A 27,745-nucleotide genomic window follows, 5' to 3' on the forward strand; every position below is an offset into this window, starting at 1 on the left:
TTTAGAACAACTTATGATGAGAGAAAACTTGAAGAGAGGGTCAGATAAAAGGAAGAGGCTCTTGCATACCATCAAAGATGACAAGTGAGGGAAAAAAGGGTTAGTGTGACGGGAGCGGGGCGTGGAGATGAGGATAACTTACCCAGTGCTGTCTATGACATGTGTGGCATGTTAGCCCCATGAGGCAATAATATTAACCACACGCCAAGGGGCAGTATGGTCCTCCCTCCATCCTCCTATCAAATGTGGGGTGTCCCATTGTGAGAAGGATAACATGGAGTGGGTGGACTATTAGCCACAGTAGTTTAACACTGGTTTTTACAAATGTCTTCTACTGTATCCAACAACACACCTATCACGCATCTTGAATTTTAACAAAAAGAAGCTTTTTTTTTTAAAAAAAAAAAAGGGAAATACCATATTTTCTATCAAATAGATGAAATTTTAAAGAGAAAATATTATCAAAATAAATATAAATCACACAATGTTTTAAATGAATACACAGAGAAAGGGCAACTTTATGAGTATTTAGAACTTCAGCATTATAATTTCCCCCAACTCACTGAGGCAGAAGGATGATCATTTCCCCCTTAACTGGAAGTTAACCTTGTAAGACTACTAATACATTCAACCTTGAATTAAAAAAAATATTAAAAGCTCCTACATCAATTTGCATATGGCAGTTACTTTGCCATTTTAATGAGATGATTTTACAGCTTGGGTATCTCGCCAGGAGTTGATACACAAAGAGTCAAATAAATTGATTAGTCTAAAACAGATACGTTTATATTTTAAAGGGTTTGAAGGTAGGGACAAATGAGCATGCACAATCATTTTAATTTTTTTTTTTTTTAATTTGAGTGTAAATGAAGTTCTCTCTTGCACAGCACAAGCATCTGTAATTTAAAGACAAGAAATGTAAGCTTCAGGTTTTTATGAGCCTTCACAAATTGCTGCCAGACTCAAGATTTTTTAAAAATGAAAGAAAAATCCCATATCTGAAGACAAATTTGCTAATTCTGGATAAATACCATGTGTCTCAGTATATTTCTGGCACTTACCTACACATCTGCATGATGGGAAATCATACTGAGTCTTGACAGGTGTATCCAATAAATTTTTTATAGGAGTATCTAGTAATTTGGAAGGTGACTCTAAAAAATTATTGAGAACAGAACCAGCTGTTCTTTTGGTTGGTGTCTTTTCTGAGGAAGGTGTTGCTTGCTGCTCTAAAACTGGGGTGTGGCTCTCAAGTTCTGCGGCAGTGGTTTGTCTAGTTAAAACCGTGACTGGCCCTGACATTTCAACTTTTACTTGCTTCTGTGATTTGAGATTAAGAGCCTTATGGTCAAATAATGATTTGACCTGAAATTGCTTCAGATGCTGCTCCATGGTCTCAAGGATGCTCCGCTGCTGCACACTGTCACAGCTGGGAGGTGGAATCTCTTGCTTGGGTATCTTTTTCCACATTTTATTTTCTGGCTGTGCTGACAGGGGCCGCATACAGGCATGGGGTTTGGATCCAGGCTCGACCTTAATCGGCCTTTGCATCTGACTATGGCAAGACTCGGCTTGGAGTTGTGTTTGCTGCTGTTCTTGCTTCTGTAAGAGGCGCCACCTCAGAGCAGCATGCTTTTGAATGTCCTTCTGAGGTGGGGTCTGAACATGAGTTCCTGTCTGATCGGGCACAGGGAACGCATTTGCTTGGTTTTGCATCAAGTACCTTTGCTGAGCGAGTTGTGCAGCTTGTTGACCAGACACGTCTTGGTTCCTACTTTTATATCCCTGCAGAACTGAAGCCTGTTGAGGCTTTTGTTCCTGTTGTTGAAAGCACCTGTGAAGAATATCTTGCTTAGGGGTCACATTATTTGGAAAATATTGCATGTGATGCACATTTGGGGTCTTGTTGCCTGCAAACAGTTCAGAATTTACAGTCTGTTCTTTATTGTCTGGAACCAGTTGTATATGGTTTGAACCAGAAATCTGTACTTTGTTTGCATTTGACTTCAAGATCTGACCATAGGGGGAATTTATACTGTTTATATTCTGTACTTGCTCCAGTCCCATTTGGGGATTATGAGTCTGGAACTCACTTGATTTTGAATATTGATCTTCACCAGGAAAGCATTCTTCTACTTTAACCTGGCTGAAGAATGTTCCTTCTCTTGGCTCATCACTGTTGCCCTGGAGATGAGAAAAGGTCTGGGGCATTTGTTCTTTATTCTTCAGCTGTAATTTTTGCTGCTGTTGCTGGTTTTGAGAGAGATGTGAATTCTGGGGTAGTTGTGTTTGTGCTGCCTGCTTATGAGGCTTATGCTGCAAAAGGTGTGAATTTGAGAAGGGTTCAGTCTCTGAAGTCTGTTGATTCAAGTGCTGTCTTAATGTTGGGGGCATGAGTTTCTCAGTCTGGGGATCTGGTCTTTGTTGGAAATGCCATCTCGGGGCACACAGTGGCTGCCTGTGAGTGTCCGGTGAAGGCTCCACTTTGGAGAAGTGCGCCTGGAGTGAGGGGTTTTGGAACTGGAGATGCTGGTCCACTGTACCTTGAGACTGCCCTTGATTCATCTCAACTTGGTACCTTGGTGGCCTCTGCTCCGGCTGCATTATTTTCTGGATATAAGCCTGCCCTGGGAGCCCCCCGGGCGTGTTGGAATTTCCAGTGTATTGTTTGGAGGTCATTTGATTGGAGGGGTTGGACTGATACTGAAGAATTGACCGCAGGGTTGTCTCATTACATTTTAGATGGGATTCTGCTTGACGATAGTGAGGGGCCTTCAATTCAATCCATCCTGGTTTCAGATAGCACTGTGTTGGGAGCATGAGGTCACGTGTTTGTTCCTTGTCTTGACTCTTGAGAATCTCTTGCTGTTTGTGTCCCATCAAATGCTGGCAGTGATCCTGTGGATCTCCACCGCTACGAAGAATCGGTGGGTTAGGCTTGAGATGTTCTGAAAGTTGTCTGGTTTTCTCAGAACCCAATGGAATAGTCATTGTCCCTGGAGTCCGACTGTCATTCTTGTTAACACAATTATTCTGAGGCCTTACTGGAAGCATCAGAGAGGGGTTGGATACATGGGCGGAGGGAGTAGGACTCTGGGGTGGTGGTGCCTCATGTTGACCCTCTATTTTCACTTCCCTTAAAAGAGTTGGGTCACTTTGGTTGGGGTAGTGATGGAGTTCTTCCAAAACCCCATCATTCAGAGTGCCGTTTCCTTGAGAAGGAAGCTGAGGAACCTGCGGAAGAGGAGGAGGGGGAGAAAGAAGCAATTGCGATGGTGGTGGTGTGGTAGTGGCAGAAAAGGAATCCTTAGTGAACACTGAGCTTTGCATGAAGCAAGCACCATTCATTTCATTTTGCTTTAAATACCGTTCAGAGCTGCCGCTGGGAGACTGCAAATTGCCGCTGGGACCCAAGCAGAATTCTTCGCCAGAGCCTAGCTTTGCAGTTGCTTGGATGTTACTGTTTTCTGCCAGAGATGGGCGTATCTCAAAAGCGGAATTCTGCTGCTCTGGTTTCTGAAAGGGGCAGGCCCCTAGCGTTGCAGCTGGTTTACTGGCACCATCCGCCTCACAGCTCTCAGTCGCCGCTGCGGCTGGCTCTGGAGGCAGCTCAGAGTTCGAGGTCTGTGGGAAATTGATCTGCCCTGAGGTATGCGCTGGGTGAGTGACCTCACAGGACAACTCATTAGTAGCCTGACTGTTAATGGCATGTATGTGAGATGTGGTTTTCTGCACCGCGATGGAAACACAATCTGGATAATATTGAGACAGTGTTTTTTCCAGGAGTTCACCGTGTGTGTTTTCCATGGAAGAGGCAGAAACTGTAGCACCATTAGGCATGAGCACTGCCTTGTTTTTAAGAAGTAATACAATGTTCTTGTTGTGGTAGTTAGCACTTTTCCCCTCCTGTTTGTTCAGAATCTGAAGCTCTGGGTTTTCAGACCCACCGCAATTGTGTGTTGGAAAACTGGTGAAATCTTTCACTTCATTTTCTTGGGCCACAGAGCTCACAGATTCCCTCCTACCACTCACATCGGAGACATTTGGTTGACTGCTGCCTTTGTCTGGATTTCCTTCTCGGCTTTCCCCGAAGCTCTTTCTTTCTCCATTAGCCTTTTGGTCTGGTTTCAGTTTCTTGTTCTGATGGAGCCCAGAGAGAGAAGGTTCGCTAACTGTGCGTTTTATCCCGCCATTCTGCAGACATCTGGAATACCCTCTGCCTTCCTGTATGAAATCTGGACTCACGCGACTCTTTTGGCTTCCTTTCATGTGGGGTATTCCATAATAACTTTTCAAAGACGGCCACTTGCTGTCTCCATTCACTTCCAGATAAGGTCTCTCGGTTAATGGGCTTCCATTCTGGAGCTTTCTCGCCAGAGGTTCTGTCTGGCAAATGGGAGACGGAGATGGTATCAAGAATGGACTTAGTCTGTTGCCCTCAACATGGTTGGTTCTGTCCTGTTCCATCAGGCTTGCTTCGGGGCCATCCAAAAGGCTGCCCTCTGAATGAATTCTAAAGAGCACAGAAACAAAAAAATAAAGTACATTAATATATATCTAACACTAACAGTACACCTTACAGAAAAACTGTGGCCTTAATAATATTGCTATTCCTAGACACAGCCAACTGTGATACTCCTTTTCATGTCTCAAAGTGACAGTCAAAAGCTACTCAGGATATGCTTATTCTTGTCTTCCCAGCAACCTTCAAATATTTATGTTCACAAAAAACAAAGATCAAAATCACCAGCTAATGTGAGAAGTTCATACTGTATTAGTAAATATTATCAACTTCCTTGCCAAATAATTTTTCTTGTCAAAATGCTAAGAACAACAGAGGAAGACTACCTCCTTTCTTTCTTCTCTAGCACCTTACATATCCAATCGCTTGCTAAGTTCTATCAATTCCATTTCCTGTGTATTCCTTGAATTATCTTCACTGCAATTTAGTGGCCAGATCTACGTTATCTTGCTTCACTATCTACTGCAGTAGTTTTTTAAAAGATTTTTCTCTCGAACCCAGCTTGTCCTCTTCCCAGTCCTGCAAGGATCCTTCAAACTGCTATCAAAGGGAATGTTCTAAAATGCAAATCTGGTGTCATACCCTTCTGCACACACTTTGGTGGTGGTTTGGTTTCTAAGTTGTGTCTGAGTCCTGCAACTCCATGGACTATAGCCCACCAGGCTCCTCTGTCCATGGGATTGCCCAGGCAAGAATGCTGGAGTGGGTTGCCATTTCCTTCTTCAGGAGATCTTCCCAACCCAGGGATCGAACCTGGGTCTCCTGTATTACAGGCAGATTCTTTACCGACTGAGCTACCAGGGAAGCCAGCACACTTTAGTAACTCTTATTGCCTGCATCAGCAGTTCTCAAACTCTTTACCCAAACACACCTGGAAGACAAGGCACGGTCCCTGCAGTGTTAACACTCCAGGGGATGGGGTATAGGGGTGAAAGTATAATTTATATGGCCTTTCTCAGTGATTCTGTATTTTCCTCTATAGGATCCGGCTGGCTCCTCCTTCTGCGAATTCCTGCCTAATAGACATGGTTTTTCATATGCAAGTTTCCATTCTTCTGTCCTCCTACTTGCTCCCACAGATTATACTCCAACCATAACAACTGTTTATAAATACCCAAACACTGTAAGCTCTTTCAGACCTCCACACTGTTGTTTTATCTCCTAGAATGCCTTCCTAGTCCCTTTATCATGCCCAGTGACTTCTGTATCCAGCTAAAACTGTCTCAGATCACCTTCTCTAGGGATTCCCTCCTGATTTTCCAGAAGAATTAATCACTCCCATTTCTATTCTCCTTCTTTACCTTATATATAGTCTACTGCTGAACACATCACATACAATTGTGTCTTGCTTGGTCTCTATTACTGGGCTGTGAATTCTTTAAAAATATCCTACTCTGTTTATTTTTGTGCTTACTATAGAGTAAACATCTAGTCAGTTTCACTTAGACTGATAAAACTTTATTCATCTTGAGTTCATTTCTTTATTCAGTCATTCATTCAAACATTTTTGAGACCAATATTGATGGACATTTCAAAGTCCAAATAATAGGATGAAATGGGCACTAAAAATAAAAATATAATCCATTATATAAAGTGAATGCTGCCCCATTTATTATGCAGTCATGCTTTATTTTCCCACAGTTTTTCTCATTAAATTTATTTTAAGGATGTAAGCAGAAAAAGAAATCAAGACTATTTTCCCTTTGGGCTATAAAAAAAGGTCTATTAAAATAGCCACTGCTTACTAACCAGGACAAATGAAACAGAGGAAGAAATAAATATTGGAAAGCAACACTAAAGTTACCATTTGCAGCGAATAAGATTGTACACTGGCCAACCAAGAGAATCAACTGAAAAACTGTTCCAAAGGATAGTAAAGGAGCTAGAGAAAAAAACCAACCACCTTGGTACCTAACAGCAACAACTAGTCAGAAGCTTTGGTGAAATAAAAAACTGTAAACTTTTTTTAAACATGAAGAATACACTTAAAAAGATATGTGAAGGACCTATCTGAATAAAACGTTAAAACGAGACTGAGGGATCTACAAACACAAACACAAAACAAGTAGAAAGGTAATATATCTTCTTACACAGCGGTCAAATCAACCAATTCATTTAATACATTTTCATAAAAATACTAGCAGAATGTTTTGAGGAATTAAGAAGCCAGACTCTAAAGTTGATGTGGAAAAAATAAACAAATTGGATATCCAGGAATAATGTGAAAGAGAATGGTAATGCAGCCTGAGCAGGGCAGTAGCCAAATTGAAAGATATTAAAAAGCAACAAAAGCTCTACTTAAAACAGCTTGTACTTGCACATCATTAGATAATAGGGTGTTTATAAGACCAATGGAATAGAATATAAAGAAATAGATTCAAACACGCATAGAAATATGGCATGAGGTAATGTTAGATCGATAGGATAGTATTCTGAAAAAATGATGAAGTTGGATTAATTCCTTATACCTTATACCAAAATGCATTCTAGATAGATTTAACATCTGAATATGGAAAACAAATCACCAAAAAATTTAAAAACAGTCTTACAAAACTTAAAAGCATAATCTAATGACTGGAAAAGTTCTTTGTGACACAAAATCTAAAGCCATGAAAGATGAGGAAGTTCAGTAAAATGTATGCATGCAAACACAAACCCCTAGGCAAAGGTAAAAGTTACATAATACTTTTCTTGTAAGACTCATACAAATTGACAGAAGAAAAAAAAATCAACCATCAAATAGAAAAAATGAGTCAAAACTAGTACAAACAACATAGAGGGGATTTAGCAATAGCTACAGAATTTCGTAAAAACTTCCTTTGATTCTTCAGTTTTAAAAATTTTTCTAACAAACATGCTTATATATATGTGTTAAATGATGTATGCACAACGTTTTGCATTAGCAAAAGTTTGGAAACAACCTACATTTTCAGATAAAGTATTTCCAAGTAATTAAATGAAATAAAGAAAGCTGCAGGACAGTATGTATAAGAATGCCACAACCTGTACATTTACAAGAATAAAAATAAAATGAGCTCTGGTTTAAATACTTTGCTTCCAGGAAAAGGAATGGAGAGGCTGGAAAACAGCACTGAGAGGGAGATTGCCTTTAACTGTGTCATTTTATAACATTTAGGCATGCATATAAATAAATAAAACTTTAAAGGTCATAATTCATAATGGACAAAGAAAAACAACAGAACAAAGTGATATCTTAATTTCTGCTGGACCTATTTCCTTTCAAATATTAAGAGATGGCCTAGATGTGCATAGTCACTAGTCACAAATGGCCATTGGGCCTTTGAAACCTGTTTAGTCCAAGTTGAGTAGTTTCGTAAGTATAAATACACAATGTATTTCAAAGAACTTAGTGTGGGCCAAAAAATATAAAATAAGTCAGTTCTTATTTCATGCTGAAACAATGTCATATTGGATATAATAAGTAAAAACAGGTCATTTCATTTGTTTCTTTTTACTTGTTTTACTGTGAGTACTGGAAATTTTTAAATTTCCAATGTGGCTTAGGTTGCATTTCTATTGGGTAGCTCTAAGCTAAACTGATACTTGTAATCATTGATAATCTTTAATAAAATATAACCTTTAGCTTTCAGAATCATTAATGTTGATTTATAGTCTTTGATATAGGAGGTTTCTCCAAAATGAGGGCATTACCATTTTTCAAAAATTAAGAAGCATATGAGAGCAGCCAAGATGGCAAATTAGAAGGAGCTTAATGAGCACACCAAAATCACAACAATCTACAGAACAATCCTTGAAAAAGACTGAAACCTACCAGAAAACACTTCCTACAGTTAAACACGTACAGACGGAACCACAACCAGCCTAGTGGTGAATTCCCAATATAATCAAATCCCATACCCCTCAAGTAAACAACCCACAAACCGGAGAATAATCATATCACAGAGGTTCTCCCACAGAAGTGAGAGTTCCATCCACACCAGGAAGAGGAGCCCTCCAGAGCATTTGGCTTTGAAGGTCAGTAGGGCTTGACTGCAGAAGCTCCCCAGGATTGGGGGAAACAGAGGCTCTTAAAGAGCACACACAAAATCTCATGCGCACCAGGACTCAGGGCAAAAGCAGCAATTTAATGGAAGCCTGGGCCAGACCTACCTGCTGGTCTCGCAGGACCTCCTGGGGAATGGTGGTGGATATACTGGGGAACATTCATCTGTGTGAGCTTTCCAGGAGGCTGATGTTTTGGCACCAAGACCTGGCCCCATTCAATAGCCTTAGGCTCCAGTGGCAGGGTGCCTCAGGCCAAAGGACAAACTGGATGGGAACGCAGCCCCACCCATCAGCAGAAAGGCTGCCTAAAGACTTCCTCAGCCCACAGCCTGAGAATGATGGGAAAAAAATTTGCAGATAATGCTACCAATAAAGGCTTAATTTTCAAAATGTACACACAGCTCATACACCTTAATATATGTACTAAAAAAAAATCCAATCAAAAGATAGGCAGAAGACCTAAATAGATATTTCTCCAAAGAAGACATACAGATGGCCAACAGGCACATGAAAAGATTCTCAACATTCTTAATTATTAGAGAAATAAGAATTAAAACTACAATGAATTATCACCTCATACCAGTCAGAATGGCCATCATCAGAAAGTCTACTAATAACAAATACTGGAGAGGGTATGGAGAAAAGGGTACCCTCATACACTGTTCGGAGAAGGCGATGGCACCCCACTCCAGTTCTCTTGCCTGGAAATCCCACGGATGGAGGAGCCTGGTAGGCTGCAGTCCATGGTGTTGCGAAGAGTCGGACACGACTGAGATACTTCACTTTCACATTTCACTTTCATGCATTGGAGAAGGAAATGGCAACCCACTCCAGTGTTCTTGCCTGGAGAATCCCAGGGACAGGACAGCCTAGTGGGCTGCCGTCTATGGGGTCGCAGAGAGTCAGACATGACTGAAGCGACTTAGCAGCAGCAGCAGCAGCATACACTGTTGGTGGGACTATAACTGGCACAGCTGCTATGGAGTTTCCTTAAAAAGCTAAAAAAAAAAGCTACCATATGATCCAGCAAGCCCACTCCTGGACATATATTAGAGAAAACTCTAATTTGAAAATGTATATGCACACCAGTTTTCACAGCAGCACTATTTACAATAAGCAAGATGTGGAAGTGACCTAAATGTCCATCAACAGATAAATGGATAAAGAAGATATGGTAGGATCTTCCCTGGTGGCTCAGTGGTAAAGAATCTGTCTGCCAGTGCAGGAGACATGGGCTGGATCCCTGGTCCAAGAAGATCCCACAGGCCACAGAGCAACTCAGCCTGTGAGCCACAACCACTTAGCTTGTGCTCTAGATCCTGGGAGACACAACTATTGAGCCCATCGTAGAGCTGGTGCTCCACAAGAGGAGAAGCTACCACAATCAGAAAGCTATGCACTGCAACGAGGACTGGCCCCTACTCACTGCAACTTGAGACAAGCCCACGTGTAGCAAAAAAGACCCAGCACAGCCAAAAATAAATAAAATAGAGAAGAGGTGTATATATTGAATATTTATAATGGGAGAGTTCCAGAAAAACGTCTATTTCTGCTTTATTGACTATGCCAAAGCCTTTGACTGTGTGGATCACAATAAACTGTGCGAAATTCTGAAAGAGATGGGAATACCAGACCACCTGATCTGCCTCTTGAGAAATCTGTATGCAGATCAGGAAGCAACAGTTAGAACTGGACATGGAACAACAGACTGGTTCCAAATAGGAAAAGGAGTACGTCAAGGCTGTATATTGTCACCCTGCTTATTTAACTTTTATGCAGAATACATCATGAGAAACGCTGGACTGGAAGAGAAGCTGGAATCAAGATTGCCGGGAGAAATATCAATAACCTCAGATATGCAGATGATACCACCCTTATGGCAGAAAGTGAAGAGGAACTACAAAGCCTCTTGATGAAAGTGAAAGAGGAGAGTGAAAAAGTTGGCTTAAAGCTCAACATTTGGAAAACTAAGATCATGGCATCCGGTCCCATCACTTCATGGGAAAGATGGGGAAACAGTGGAAACAGTGTCGGACTTTATTTTGGGGGGCTCCAAAATCCCTGCAGATGCTGACTGCAGCCATGAAATTAAAAGACGCTTACTCCTTGGAAGGAAAGTTATGACCAACCTAGACAGCATATTCAAGAGCAGAGACATTACTTTGCCAACAAAGGTCTGTCTAGTCAAGGCTATGGTTTTTCCAGTGGTCACGTATGGATGTGAGAGTTGGACTGTGAAGAAGGCTGAGCGCTGAAGAATTGATGCTTTTGAACTGTGGTGTTGGAGAAGACTCTTGAGAGTCCCTTGGACTGCATGGAGATCCAACCAGTCCATTCTGAAGGAGATCAGCCCTGGGATTTCTTTGGAAGGAATGATGCTAAAGCTGAAACTCCAGTACTTTGGCCACCTCATGCGAAGTGTTGACTCATTGGAAAAGACTGATGCTGGGAGGGATTGGGGGCAGGAGGAGAAGGGGACGACAGAGGATGAGATGGCTGGATGGCATCACTGACTCGATGGACATGAGTCTGAGTGAACTCAGGGAGTTGGTGATGGACAGGGAGGCCTGGCGTGCTGCAATTCATGGGGTCACAAAAAGTTGGACACGACTGAGTGACTGAACTGAACTGAACTGAACTGAACTCAGCCATTAAAAAGAATGAAATAATACCATCTGCAGCAACATGGATGGGCCTAGAGATTATCATACTAAGTGAAGTAAGTCAGACAGAGACAAGTATATTAATATTACTTACATGTGGAATCTAAAAACTGATACAAATGAACTTGTTCACAAAAAAAGAAATAGGCTCACAGACATAGAAAATAAACTTATGGTTATCAAAGGCAACAGTAGGGGGTAGCAGTGGAAGGATAGGGTGGGGGAGATAAATTAGGAGATTTGGATATGTATACTACTATATATAAAATAGGTAAACAATAAGGACCTAAAGTATAGTACAAGGAACTATACTCATTATCCTATAATAACCCATAATGGAAAAGTATCCAAAAAATCATATATGTGTGTGTGCCAGCATGTGTATGCGTATGACTGAATCACTTTGCTGTACACTTGATACTAACAAAACATTGTAAAATAATTATACTTCAGTTAAAAGAAATTAAGTAAGAAGCACAGATATAAGCTAGATAATTCTTCATAGAATTAGGTCAATTATTTTTCCAAATACTATAGCAAAAAATGTGTTTTTTTGGCAACTGTAAAATCGATTAACACATACACCAAACAAAATGTATTTACATATATATATATATTATATACACATGCACACACACATATGTACATTATATTTTTATATATTATATGAAATTTGCAGGCTCTGAATACATATTGTCCTACTTACTTTTTTAAATAAAAAATATTTATATATTAAGTGGGGACTTCTCTGTAATACAGAGGACATGGATTCAATCCCTGGTTGGGAAATGAAAATGCCACAGGTCTTATAGTGTGACCAAAAAAAAAAAAAAAAAAGATATATATAAAATAATACATTATTACAATCCATACCACATAATTTGGATATTCTTTAAAGTGTCAAGGACAGAATTACAATGGATGGAGTTTGCAAATCTTTTATGAGAAAAATAATAGCTTCTAAGAAGAAATGAAGGTGACTTGAAATTTATTTCAATATGGAGTTTTAAACACAATAGCCAGTTTTAAACACTAATTTAATCCTAGTATTAGAACTCTTCTGTCCATGACAGCAATTCCTTTACTGAGTACAACCATCAGATGTAGAAAGTTACATTGTTAACTCTTTCAGAGAGGACAGGAAAATTATATATTATCTTTTCATTTTTTTTGGATGGGGATAACTTTTATTTAAGAATTATTTGTTACTGGTCTATGAATCTAATTCAGACAATTTAAACGAAAAAAGTGCCATTTTAGAGGGAGAGAAGAGAAATATTTTCTTTGACTTCAGTTTGTCCTAGACCACACTTTTTGCATATATACCCCCAGAATATTACACAATCCAGGAGTCTACTTGCAACAGCGCTCTTAAAATCACCGAGTGCTTTTATACTGACATTGGAACATTATTTATCTTGTAACGAAAGAAGAAAGAAATGAGACCTGTTCATTTTGATCATTGTATAATACTTTCCTGCTTATAAAAGCTTTTCTCTATAAAAACTTTCCTGCTGTAATTTTTACAGTGTATATAAATATAAAAAGTTTTTTCAAGCTTACAGAAGTCAATAATTTGTATGTAAGACAAAAAATCTTCCAAGATAGTTTTTATCTTCTAAGCTGTGAAAATAGAGTAAATATTTTAACAAATTCAAGGGGAAAAGGGAAACTTTTTTCATAATTAAACTAAGTGGGGTTTTTTTTAGATGAATGTAAATTTTTATTAGATATTTTTGTGTGGCATTCCTTTTGAGACTAAAAACAGAAATAGAGTCTAAAAGAGACTAAAAACAGAAATAGAGTTTTTATTCATTCATATCTGTTCTACATGACTGATAGCAGAAACATTTTAGAATCCTCATAATTGAGATTGAAATGGAATATCCTTCATTTATCCATTTTTCCTACACTAGAGAGCATATAATTAATATGATGTATAGTACTAATCAGGATGCTATTCCATTGTGAAGCAATATTAAAATGTTTTTAAAGTAATACCAGCTCTTGGAGGTTTGTATATGATAATTTATACCAAATACAATTGTCAAATGCTGCTGCTGCTGCTGCTAAGTCGCTTCAGTCGTGTCCGACTCTCTGCGACCCCAGAGACGGCAGCCCACCAGGCTCCCCCATCCCTGGGATTCTCCAGGCAAGAACACTGGAGTGGGTTGCCATTTCCTTCTCCAATGCATGAAAGTGAAAAGTGAAAGGGAAGTCGCTCAGTCGTGTCCAACTCTTAGCAACCCTATGGACTGCAGCCCACCAGGCTCCTCCGTCCATGGGATTTTCCAGGCAAGAGTACTGGAGTGGGGTGCCATTGCCTTCTCCGACAATTGTCAAATAGTTAATGCCAAATAAAAGTATATCTATAAAAATCAGAAAAGAAAATTTTCATTTTAGAATAAGATTCAATTTCTACAATAAGGACAATGACTCATCTACAGGGACATGGGCCAATCAAAACTAAAGCACTAATTTTTTTCTTAAAACTGTTAGGAAGTTTGTCAGCAGGAACATAGGCAGAAGAGCCTTTGGCAGACCTAGAAAGGAAGACTGGCTAAGCTTACCCAGTTATTTTTTTTCATGGTGTCAACACTTAATGTTATAGCATTTAGTCACAATTTTAAAATGAATAGTGAGCTTTTAACATATTCCTTAAGAGATGTTCTGACAGATGATGGCTAATTTCAAGCTATCAACTGTCAACTCACAAAATTCCTGAAAATTTCACAATCTGCTCTTGCAAACTGTTAAGAGGTAGTTCTAGGCACACTACTGTTAAAGCTACTGAAATATTAACAAATCATATTTGTTTCTTTTCGTCTCTTTTGGAAATAGAATGAAAGTTCTCTGAGAACAAGTACGTGTCATTTTATTTGCAGCAGTCTTCCTTATTTCCAGAATAACAGCGGACAAAGCATTCTTGCCTATAGACTTACTAAACAGTATGTTAAACTTTTGCAAGGCTAAGAAATTTTTAATAATTCAAAATGAGTGATAAATGTGATGATGATGGTCATGACAATGTATAGAATATTTCACAGCATAAGAAAAAAATCTAGTTCCACTCTGTTATTTTACAGATGTAAAAACTGAGCAGTTTCCTCAAGTTAGGCATCAAAATAATTGCTCCCACAGGGGCTAAACCAGCAGCACCATAGAGGCATAGGTTCCGCACTGCCCTGGACTGTGGCTTTGGTAACACAATATGAATATTCAATTGCCACAGGAGTACAGGACAGGGGAAAGCACTTTCAACTGTCAAGGTCTGCATGCCATCAATCCCAATTTCTCTCATGAAATTTAACTCCATTCCCTCTTGCCATAGGAGAGAAATACATGTGCCACTAAGTCAAAGTTAGTTTTAAAAGGATGACAATGAATGTTCACCAAGCAGATCTATCAAAATCACTGAGGCAGAAGAACTAGTGTTCTAAGTAGATTATACATCAGTAGTTATCAGATACAGAGGGGACTATGTAAAAAAAACTCCGTGCCTTTAAAAAAAAAAAGTAATATTCAATAAATAACATGGAAACTTTTCTGGCTATTGAATCTTTAACTTAGGAAAAGACATGGCATATATTTATCTACTTTATACGCCCTAACACCAGTGTTTTATAGTTTTCTATATATAGGTCTTTAGTTTCTTTAGGTAGATATATTCCTAAATATTTTATTCTTTGCGTTGCAATGGTGAATGGAATTGTTTCCTTAATTTCTCTATTTTCTACTTATTAGTGTATAGGAATGCAAGGGATTTCTGTGTGTTGATTTTATATCCTGCAACTTTACTATATTCATTGATTAGCTCTAGTAATTTTCTGGTGGAGTCTTTAGGGTTTTCAATTTAGAGGATCATGTCATCTGCAACAGTGAGAACTTTACTTCTTCTTTTCCAATTTGGATTCTTTTTATTTCTTTTTCTGCTCTGATTGCTGTGCCCCAAACTTCCAAAACTATGTTGAATAGTAGTTGTGAAAGTGGACACCCTTGTCTTGTTCCTGACTTTAGAGGAAATGCTTTCAATTTTTCACCATTGAGGAAAATGTTTGCTGTGGGTTTGTCATATATAGCTTTTATTATGTTGAGGTATGTTCCTTCTGTTCCTGCTTTCTGGAGAGTTTTTATCATAAATGGATGTTGAATTTTGTCAAAGGCTTTCTCTGCATCTATTGAGATAATCATATGGCTTTTATTTTTCAATTTGTTAATGTGGTGTATTACATTGATTGATTTGTGGATACTGAAGAATCCTTGCATCCCTGGGATAAAGCCCACTTGGTCATAGTGTATGATCTTTTTAATGTGTTGTTGGAGTCTGATTGCTAGAATTTTGTTAAGGATTTTTGCATCTATGTTTATCAGTGATATTGGCCTGTAGTTTTCTTTTTTTGTGGCATCTTTGTCAGGTTTTGGTATTAGGGTGATGGTGGCCTCATAGAATGAGTTTGGAAGTTTACCTTCCTCTGCAATTTTCAAAGAGTTTGAGTAGGATAGGTGTTAGCTCTTCTCTAAATTTTTGGTAGAATTCAGCTGTGAAGCCATCTGGACCTGGGCTTTTGTTTGCTGGAAGATTTCTGATTACAGTTTCAATTTCTGAGCTTGTGATGGGTCTGTTAAGATTTTCTATGGAGAAATATACCATGTTCATGGATTGGAAGAATCAATATAGTAAAAATGAGTATACTACCCAAAGCAATCTATAGATTCAATGCAATCCCTATCAAGCTACCAACGGTATTTTTCACAGAGCTAGAACAAATAAGTTCACAATTTGTATGGAAATACAAAAAACCTTGACTAGCCAAAGCAATCTTTAAAAAGAAGAATGGAATTGGAGGAATCAACTGCCTGACTTCAGGCTCTACTACAAAGCCACAATCATCAAGACAGTATGGTACTGGCACAAAGACAGAAATATAGATCAATGGAACAAAATAGAAAGCCCAGAGATAAATCCATGCACCTATGGACACCTTATCTTTGACAAAGGAGGCAAGAATATACAATGGAGAAAAGACAATCTCTTTAACAAGTGGTGCTGGGAAAACTGGTCAACCACTTGTAAAAGAATGAAACTAGAACACTTTCTAACACCATACACAAAAATAAACTCAAAATGGATTAAAGATCTAAATGTAAGACCAGAAACTATAAAACTCTTAGAGGAGAACATAGGCAAAACACTCTCCGACATAAATCACAGCAGGATCTTCTATGACCCACCTCCCAGAATATTGGAAACAAAAGCAAAAATAAACAAATGGGACCTAATTAAAATTAAAAGCTTCTGCACAACAAAGGAAACTCTAAGCAAGGTGAAAAGACAGCCTTCAGAATGGGATAAAATAATAGCAAATGAAGCAACTCACAAAGAACTAATCTCAAAAATATACAAGCACCTCCTGCAGCTCAATTCCAGAAAAACAAATGACCCAATCAAAAACTGGGCCAAAGAACTAAACAGACGTTTCTCCAAAGAAGACATACAGATGGCTAAAAAACACGTGAAAAGATGCTCAACATCACTCATAATCAGAGAAATGCAAATCAAAACCACTATGAGGTACTATTTCATGCCAGTCAGAATGGGTGCTATCTAAAAGTCTACAAGCAATAAATGCTGGAGAGGGTGTGGAGAAAAGGGAACCCTCTTACACTGTTGGTGGGAATGTAAACTAGTACAGCCACTATGGAGAACAGTGTGGAGATTCCTTAAAAAACTGGAAATAGAACTGCCTTATGACCCAGCAATCCCACTACTGGGCATACACACCGAGGAAACCAGAATTGAAAGAGACACGTGTACCCCACTGTTCATCGCAGCACTGTTTATAACAGCCAGGACATGGAAGCAACCTAGATGTCCATCAGCAGATGAATGGATAAGAAAGCTGTGATACATATACACAATGGAGTATTACTCAGCCATTAAAAAGAATACATTTGAATCAGTTCTAATGAGGTGAATGAAACTGGAGCCTATTATACAGAGTGAAGTAAGCCAGAAAGAAAAACACCAATACATTATACTAACGCATATATATGGAATTTAGAAAGATGGTAACGATAACCCTGTATGCAAGACAGCAAAAGAGACACAGGTGTATAGGACAGTCTTTCGGACTCTGTGGGAGAGGGAGAGGGTGGGATGATTTGGGAGAATGGCATTGAAATAAGTATAATATCATATATGTAATGAATCGCCAGTCCAGGTTTGATGCATGATACAGGATGCTTGGGGCTGGTGCACTGGGATGACCCAGAGGGATGGTATGGGGAGGGAGGTGGGAGTGGGGTTCAGGATGGGGAACACGTGTACTCCTATGGCGGATTCATGTTGATGTATAGCAAAAGCAATACAATATTGTAAAGTAATTAGCCTCCGATTAAAATAAATAAATTTACATTAAAAAAACAAATAAATGCTCTAACAGTCATCTTTGCTAATCAAAATGTAATAGTGAGTTTCCCAGGTGGCTCAGTGGTAAAGAATCCACCTTACAATGCAGGAGACGCAAGAGACACGGGTTGATCCCTGGGTCAGGAAGATCCCCTGGAGGAGGACATGGCAACGCACTCCAGTATTCTTGCCTGGAGAATTCCATGGACAGAGGAGCCTGGCAGACTACAGTCCATGGGGTTGCAAAGAGTCAGACATGATTGAGCATGCACAAATGTAATAAGTAACTCATTGCTTAACCTGTGTACACACACTACTAGCTTTGGCAATTTTTTCAAAGCCTAAAGAAGCTGTTATAGAAAGTACCTAAATGATGGGTGTTAATTAAATCATAGCTTAAAATGTCATAATTTAGATTTTACTAGTCATGTTATTTATGTTTCTCCATTGTAACAGTCTAATGTTCACCATGAAGTATGGTCTTCTAAAGAACCAAAAAGAACAATTTTATCTATTATAAATACAGCCAATTTTTTTGGAAATTCTAACGGTCAAGTTATAACCAGATAATAGAAATGTACAAGAATATGTTATGGCCACTTCATGATTTCAGCTAATGCTCCAGGATAATTTTTTGTAAGCTATAAGGGGGAGGACGAGAAAGATACTGAGTTAGAGACTGAGAACTTTAAGTAAAAATTCCAAGTATGTCAGCCTTCATCCTCAGTATTAGAGGTACACATTAATGAAGCCTGTTTATCTCAGTTGAAAATACTAGCCTTTTGACTAGTAGCTAACATTTTTAGTTTCCTAAGACCAAAAACAGCCACAGCAGCTTTCCTTTGGTATTTGATTTTGCTCCTTCTCCCACCTCTCTGACAATAATTTATTATGAATTCAAGTCACATTGGCAGCATCTGTGAAACAATTACTGCATCCAGGACTGACTCTGCAGTCTAATCCATCATAATTATGACAGGCCTCTTTGAAGATGCTATGATGCATGACTTAAAAATAGCACATTAGTGTGCAAATGGATCAGCATCTCATTTCACCAATACGCATTTAGGGTTGTAATTTAGCTCAACACCATTTGACTCTCTTTGAATCATTCAAGAATGGTAGCTGCATCTCTCACCACATAAAGCTGTAGATGATGCTCAAAATTTGTGAAGAGGGCTTTCTGTTTTTGCGTTTACTTTTTGGTTTATTGATTTTGTTGGTGGTGTGGCTTTAACTGCTCTAAAAGAAAAGAAGGAAAAAAAAAGTCATTTAAATCTCATGTCAGCTTTTTCCAAGGAGACAAAAAAAGTCAATTTATAGATATGTATAGCTACCATATGATAAGGCAATAATTTTTTTTCTATAAAAAAATTTTGACTTCATGTTCTAATATTGAAAGTATATAAAATGTTCTGCCATCCTCGTATGAGTCCTGTTTATTGACACAGGCACATTGCAGGGAGTAAATTCTTTAGACTAGTTACTTTCAAGCACTGTAGCTATTCAAGGTCCTGTGTCTCAGCATCAGCCTTAGATTACTGTATGTCTCTACTGCCTCCTTGACAGGCTCAGCCCCTATTGTAATTCAGGTGTTAGGAATTAATTAGTTCCTAACATGGAAAACATTGAGTAAAGACGATATATTTCACTACCCTCCCTGTGAAGATGGCACTATTCTCCAAAACTATTTTAGATTCTTCCCACCAAAATGGGAGATAACTTGAGTCGACGTATTTATTTCAAGATGCATGCAGGACAATGGGCCTCGGTTTTGTCTACTGAAGGTCCCCATGGGTAGTGCTCTAAAATCCTGGCAGATTTCCATCCTTATCTTCTGCATCTATCAAATTCTCTCCACTCAGTGTGACTTACTTTCTTACTATATAATATCAGTATTGCTAAGTCCCATTCTGGAAGTAAGCAAAGCATTTTTTATAAGGCATAACTTAAGAAATTAAAAGTTATTTTTCATTAATTTAATATTAAAGCTAACATTTTTAAGAAAAACAATCTATGCAAAACCTACTTTCAATAGCAAACTTTGTCTCCAAACTACATGTTAAGCTTGGAACATAATGCCTTATATATGCATTAAATATGGAGAATATAAAGTGAATTAATATTTTCACTTCAAAACTGACTTTTCAATGTCTCATCTAATAAGAACTTTCAATTTTAATATTAAGAAATCTCTTAAGATATACTTCCCATAATTTAGGGGGAAAAACCCAGCAAACACACAAACATGTCAAAATCTCAGAGAAAGTGCCTACATTTCCAGAAGTGTATTAATTATACAAGTAGCTACGCACACGACAAGCACTTTGCTTTGCTCCTGTGGTGTGTTACCCATGCGTATAGAGACTTGTCCCGTTTTTCATAATCCTCAGTAGAAACTATATAATTCCAATGTTGTAAGTTTTAAAGTGTGTTTCTTATCTTAAAAATAACAGTATAGACACAACTGAATAACAAATAGACAATTTGAGGGAGGAGAGAGGAGAAATGTCAATGAAGATTAGAGAAGAGGCCTGTAGACAGAAGTCTGCATGTAAAACGTGCAGACACCTGACAGTTTAGAGACAGATCTGCTTACAGTTTACAACTCAAGTCAACAGGTTTCCCAACCGGTGAGATAGGCATGCTCTTTTGTCAGTTTTCAATTATCCACATATGTGTTAATCCTGGGATTGTTTCTTGAATTTGGACTTACTCCTGGTCTCTCTCACCAAATAAATATGTGTTGAGGGAAAAGATGATCAAACATAATTACAAATGCCATGTGTCACAAGCATCATTTGTTTCTCATAAATTATAAAAGTTCGATTTTTTAGCTTCAGTCCATTTTCATCATTAGAACAGCTAATTGTGAGTGGCTTATTTTCACTAGGACACTGGGATACACTTATTGGAATACACTCTATCCAACGTCTGACATTTTCAATTTAAAAAAGAATGTATTACAGAAACTGTCATTCTTTGGGCTTGACCTCACTGACTTACTATGTGAAGATCTGTCCAGTGGACAAGCACCCTGGCACAGAGAGGGTGAAGAGTGGACTTGCTGTAGGCAAAGCTGAACTGGACATAGTGACAGAAGAGACAAAGAGAGGACAGACTTCCTGGTCAGGGAGCCGCGTAGGAAGAGCCCCTGTGGGTCCCTCTCAAGAGCCACGGGAGCCCAGAGAGCCAGTGCTTGAAGGCCTGCCCCACAGAGGACACCCAGCAGTTAGTCAGTGTCAACCACGAGTACAGCAACATTCCAAGTCCTGCAGGAGAATAAGGAACCCTAAGTTTTTCCATCCTTCCTTAGCCTTGCCTAACTTCCTAGTGGCTGGTGTTTAAAATAGAGGAGGCGGGGGCAGAGATACTAAGAGTCAGACTCTCCACGTGCTGGAACCACAGATAAAGACTCTGTTGGGGGAGGAAGAGTACTGAATTAGGCTTGACTTGGGAGTTTTAAGATGAATAGGGCTGAATTTCAAAGACCAAGATAAATCTGTTCTAATACCAGAGGATGCTGTCAAAAGTATAGAGTCTAGCCAAGAAGACACCATAGGGATAGTGGGGTGGGGGATGGGGGTACGCTATCATGGTATGTTTGCAGGTAAACTATAGGAAAAAATGTTTTTATTTTTGTATCCTGGAGTATGATGTTTCCAATAAAACTGTCACATAAATCCAACAAAAGTTTCTAACAAAATAAAAGGACTCTATATAATTTCTGACAGACTTAATCATTCAGAGGTATAAAAATAAAAAAATAAAATGATACATTCATATTCAAACTAATATTATTTCATAATATAAAATAATTTTTGTCCTTCCAGAAGAAAAGAAGTAAGAGAGATTTTCTAGTGGACAAAGCATTAAGAAAATGGGAAACATTGACTATTTGATTTTACTTGATAAGAGTATATAACCATGTGTTCATCAGAAACATATTCCCATAAGTTATGAAGGTTACTCTCATCTTTTTTGAGCTTCTGTGTTCTGTTAGAACATCTGATAACTACTTCATACTGTCCCAAATTATAGTGTATATTTTAACTAGTATCAAAATAGAAATAAAAAGCCTATACATTTTTTTCCCTCAAAAAGGCTCTTACTCTGGATATACAATCTTAAGGGATCCAGAAGAAGCATTAAATATCTATCATTAAAATTTTTTAATTACTAAATTGGTGGGATAAGACATATATATACAAGACCAGCTCTTCAGATCTAGTCCTGGATATAGATTTTTGAGCAAGTCATAACATCTGCATGTCACAATTAAAAAACAAAAACAAAAAACCTCAATTATAATCTGAGGGAAATGAACAGGATTATGTCTAAGATCTTTCTGAGTGCTAAAATGATGATTCTTTAAAATTGGCTACGATTAACAACAACTGTGGAGAAGGCAATGGCACCCCACTCCAGTACTCTTGCCTGGAAAATCCCATGGATGGAGGAGCCTGGTAGGCTGCAGTCCATGGAGTTGCAAAGAATCGGACACGACTGAGTGACTTCACTTTTACTTTTCACTTTCATGGATTGGAGAAGGAAAGGGCAACCCACTCCAGTGTTCTTGCCTGGAGAATCCCAGGGATGGGGGAGCCTGGTGGGCTGCCGTCTATGGGGAGCACAGAGTCGGACACGACTGAAGCGACTTAGCAGCACAACTACTGGAGTCTCAGTGAAATAAGTCATCACAAAGACTACTCTAGGCCTGGAAAGTATTCTTTTCACTTCATTTAATAGTAACTAAATAGAAGCTAAAAGAGTAAAGAAGCTTGGCATAGCTGATACAGGGCAGATACAGATATGAAACACAGACCTGTCAACCTCTGAGCCAAAATGTGGCTAGATGGAGGCGGTCAGTTCCCGGCAGAGAAGCAGGTTTGGTGCTCCTTATGGTTATATAAGCACTCCATATACTGTCCTGGGAAGAGAAACTCTGGATTGGCCAGTATGAGTACAGTCATTAGGTGAGCAAATTTTCCTACATGCGAGAAAGAATGCTTTCTTCAATGAGATGTAGATAAGAAAATATTCCTTAAGTTCTCCAGATCCAAGAAACACCGGACACCCTGAATGCAAGTACTTTGGACAAGGCACATACGTACATCATATTTAGAAGTGTGAATTTCTGATTATGAATTGAGAAATATATGTTTATTTAAACATCAACTTCATGTGCATTTGATTAAAACAAATCACTTTCAATCCAATCAACTCTGAGAGAAAGATAAAACTGGGTTTCTGGATTTTCAAATTAAGGAGCAGATTCTGGGCAATACTGTCCATCCCAAAATGATACATTCTTGACATCTCTAGCAAGTCTCTTTTTAAGTGCATTGCTAAGTACACTGGAGATTAGTCTGTATGTAAGTTGCAAGAACACAAATAGACCACCACACTATAGGAACAAGGTCACATCATATAATCTATAAAGTACTAGTTCTCTTGGTTATTAATACATGTTTTTTAAAAGGAAGGACGAGGCTGAGAGAAAATAAGGAAAACTGGGTTATGAATAAATTTAAATCTGCCTTTAATGAAAGTCCTCAAAGCCTTTAATATGATGGTGGGATCCCCAAAAAATCAGTGCATGTGTGGCATTTCCTAGACATAGCTTGAGTGCAGAATCACAGTTTACAGAATACCCTGCAAAACCAACATCCCACGGAATAGCACACACTAAAAAATCCTAATTCAGATGTACATGATGACTTTATGCAGTTTTAAATATGTACATGGATCTTGAACTTGTGGTCTAGGAAAATATAAATTCATATCCATAACTTAGGTGTAAAGAGCTCTGAGTTCATCTTTGAGAGCCAAAGACATCACATGTGCCTTGCTTTAACTTCAAATTAAACATGTAAAAACTATTCTCTCTAATTTCTTCCAGTTACATTACCATTCTAATACTTAAACTCTTCCTTAGAAAAGGCTTTTGCCTTTAGCTCAAAATCTCTTCTGTCCTGATGAAAATATTTAGAAATGGCTACAAAATCTCAAACCAAAATTTTTTGAAGCAGTGACTCAAAACTCTTCAAATAATGGTAACAAATCTTTCTTGGTAATTTTAAGAGTAGAGTCATTTAATTAATGTCAAAAGTGATTTACATTATATATAGATATTTAAAGAGACAAATGAATACTTGGTTTTAAGATTAAATCTTATAAACATGGTCTTTGTAATGTCTGTGTTACCACCTGCCACATCAAGAAAGCCACTCCTAACTGTCCAAGACCAGATCACATAAAAATGTAATGGAAGCACAAGGACTCACACAAAGTAACTTTTTATGCATTAAGTATAAATAATAGACATAAAATCAGATTATAGCTGAGGAACTACAATAATATAAAGAATCCAATTAAGGATAATATTGAATAGAATGGGAATAGAAAATCTAGCTTTTTATGATTATTTTCTAAGCATTGAAAGTGCCAATATACTTATATATTTAGGAGAAAAAAATTCTCCTATCAGAAATTTCTTCAACCTTGAGGTGAACAATTAAATGTTTGATAATCACAAAACTCTTTCTCTCTCTAAATGCTTTTAAACCTACCATGTATTAAGAGTACAGTCTTTGGCAATAATATTGAACATAAAACAACCCTGAAGCATAATTTATTTGGCAAAACTAATACAATTATGTAAAGTTTAAAAATAAAATTAGAAGAAAAAAAATAAAATAAAATAAAAATAAATGAAGACAAACAGGAAAATTCAGATTCCCAGCAGCAATTTTACTCATGAAACTATCCTACTTTGCTCTAGTACTCAGAAATTGCTAATTTTCTGTGTGTGAGCTAAATAAATCATTTAAGTTATGCCCTTAAAATTAAGAGAAAGGCAGCTCGCAGGGTGTAATCTGGGTGACTGTTCCTTTAATGTAGCATTGAGTTAATGTAAATCTTCATAGAGCATGTGGAAAGGATAAGAAAAAGGAAAAAAAAAAAGGATTATAAACTCACTAAATCTAAACACTGAGAAAAACTAAAAATATACTTTGACTATGTCTGTGTTAAAAATATCAACTGAATATTAATAATATCATCTGAATATTCATAATAAGACTTAATTATCTACAAAGAAATTTCCATACAACCACAGCATTATTTAGGGGATAGCTGGGAAAGATTGAGGGCAGGAGAAGGGGATGACAGGATGAGATGGTTGGATGACATCACTGACTCAATGGACATGGGTTTGGGTGGACTCCAGGAGTTGGTGATGGACAGGGAGGCCTGGTGTGCTGTGGTTCACGGGGTGGCAAAGAGTCGGACACGACTGAGTGACTGAACTGAACTGAACTGACAGATTCACAGGTCACACCAAAGGATGCATTAGAGGTTGGTTTGGCTAGTTATCTGCATAACAAACATAGATATATCTGTGATCATGACTATAACTAAATTCACTAAAAATGAATCAGCTTTTGTTTGAAAATCATTTCAAATTAATAAATCAGTGAATAATACAAGTTCATGGCATTTTCATAGAAAACAATTTTCTAGAGAAAAAAATATAATAGAAAATGTCGTACATTTTTCTTTTATCAAATTGTCATGTTTACACTTCAGTTATATTTGAATATGGTATATGCAACATACGGCTTCCTTTGGCGCTAGTGGTAAAGAATCCACATGGCAACCTTCTCCAGTATTCTTTCATGGAGAATCCCATGGACAGAGAAACTTGGCAGGCTCTGTCCATAGAGTTGCAAACAGTTGGACTTAGCATGCACTCATATGCAACATAAATCTGAAATAATGTACATTTAAAATATCACCAGCTCTCTAAAAGTTGTAGCTTTCTGTTGCACCCCTTTCTTTCCATCTTTCAGTGGGTATACACACTCAGACTTTAACTGTCATCTTATAAATGGTACCATAAGGTTACTGGTTAAAATAGTCACTGAATTAAGATGAAGAAAAAGAACATCCCAGATTAACTTATAAAGGTTACAGAAATGTAGGAAGCAGAAGTACCAACATTTCCATGAAAAAACTTTATTAAAATTCAAAACAGTATTTCCTTTCAGCTTTCCTTTCCCTCACCTGTTGCAAAGAATTGTAGAGAAATAAACACATTGGAAACAAACACTCATTTGCATTAGTCTTTGGCTTTAAAAATATTTATTTCTACTCTACTTGTCCTCTTTCATCTCCCCAAGAAACTCTAACCAAACTCCAAGCCCACAAACTCCAGTATTCAAAGTGTGGAAATGTTTTACACAGTCTTCTAAACCCATGGTGAGCAATAAGATAATAAAATTTTGTTTTTTTGTTTTAGCTGTTAAGTTGTGTTCAACTCTTTTGTGACCCCATGGACAGATCATAAAATTCTCTGAAGCAAAATTAATTTTATTTGAGGGGAAAACAACAGGTAGAAGGAAACTATGGTGTGTCTCCTAATGGGAAAATTTCTTTAGTCACACATGGAGAAAACAGAACTCTGAATTGTCAAACTTTTCTATTCAAAGGTACTGACTTACAGTTAAAATGTTCCTCAGGCCACCCATTTATGGTACTGCAAAAAAATTCTACACTGTTCTGCTGAAAGAGGTTATGGGGTATAATCCCAGAACTGAATTGGCAGTCTGGTCCCCTTTCAGTTTCTTACAATTCAAGGCAAATTCCCATGTTTAAATGTTCTCTTTGTGGCAAGAGTCAGCTTGAAGAGATGGTGAAATCATTGCAGCCAAGAAAAAAAAAAGAAAACTGGCTGATCTCATCTTAACTATCGTTAATGCTTTGAGATGATGCTTAAAATGGCTTTATTGAAGCAATACTGGGAAAATGCTGTATTCCTTTCTGCTTCTTCATTCATAATACTTTCAAAACTCTAAATCTTTCCTTAGAACCCACTCTGGCATTTTCAACTTTGGAAGACTGCCACAGAGTTACCAAAGATTTTAAATACCTCCAAGCTAATTTAAGTTTTAAATAATTGAAATTATAATATGCAGAATAAGAATTCAGCTTCTGGGTAATAAATATAAGTCAAGACTCACAAGGTTTAAAAAGCTCTTTTCATTAATTTTCTTGAACATATATTTCATGATCTGCTAAATGATCATAAGATGTTACTACAGAAAGAAACTGAAATAACCCATTCTTTTCAGTTTAAATGCTACTTACTTGAAGAATATTTGATTTTTATTAAAACGTCTCATGTGATCTACCTAAAGAAACTAAAGACCTATATATAGAAAACTATAAAACACTGGTGAAAGAAATCAAAGAGGACACTAATAGATGGAGAAATATACCATGTTCATGGATTGGAAGAATCAATATAGTGAAAATGAGTATACTACCCAAAGCAATTTATAGATTCAACGCAATCCCTATCAAGCTACCAACAGTATTCTTCACAGAGCTAGAACAAATAATTTCACAATTTGTATGGAAATACAAAAAACCTCGAATAGCCAAAGCGATCTTGAGAAAGAAGAATGGAACTGGAGGAATCAACCTACCTGACTTCAGGCTCTACTACAAAGCCACAGTTATCAAGACAGTATGGTACTGGCACAAAGACAGAAATATTGATCAATGGAATAAAATAGAAAGCCCAGAGATAAATCCACGCACATATGGACACCTTATCTTCGACAAAGGAGGCAAGAATATACAATGGATTAAAGACAATCTCTTTAACAAGTGGTGCTGGGAAAACTGGTCAACCACTTGTAAAAGAATGAAACTGGACCACTTTCTAACACCATACACAAAAATAAACTCAAAATGGATTAAAGATCTAAACGTAAGACCAGAAACTATAAAACTCCTAGAGGAGAACATAGGCAAAACACTCTCCGACATACATCACAGCAGGATCCTCTATGACCCACCTCCCAGAATATTGGAAATAAAAGCAAAAATAAACAAATGGGACCTAATTAACCTTAAAAGCTTCTGCACATCAAAGGAAACTATTAGCAAGGTGAAAAGACAGCCTTCAGAATGGGAGAAAATAATAGCAAATGAAGCAACCGACAAACAACTAATCTCAAAAATATACAAGCAACTCCTACAGCTCAACTCCAGAAAAATAAACGACCCAATCAAAAAATGGGCCAAAGAACTAAATAGACATTTCTCTAAAAAAGA

The 27,745-nt window shown here is 37.7% G+C and overlaps 1 protein-coding gene across 5 annotated transcripts in view; it reads right to left on the reverse strand.

The window, feature by feature from the left end:
- The window catches only part of TET2 (tet methylcytosine dioxygenase 2), a 145,796-nt gene that overhangs the window by 40,777 nt on the left and 77,274 nt on the right, over positions 1 to 27,745 (reverse strand). For all 5 annotated transcript variants that reach the window (XM_027543918.1, XM_027543915.1, XM_027543919.1 and 2 more), the window contains exon 3: positions 1,062 to 4,513. In XM_027543918.1, coding sequence (XP_027399719.1) covers positions 1,062 to 4,467 — 3,406 coding nt within the window. In that variant the 5' untranslated portion in view covers positions 4,468 to 4,513. The remainder of the gene's footprint in view (positions 1 to 1,061; positions 4,514 to 27,745) is intronic.

The sequence above is a fragment of the Bos indicus x Bos taurus genome, chromosome 6 (genome assembly GCF_003369695.1).
Source record: "Bos indicus x Bos taurus breed Angus x Brahman F1 hybrid chromosome 6, Bos_hybrid_MaternalHap_v2.0, whole genome shotgun sequence".
NCBI classification, from domain to species: domain Eukaryota; kingdom Metazoa; phylum Chordata; class Mammalia; order Artiodactyla; family Bovidae; genus Bos; species Bos indicus x Bos taurus.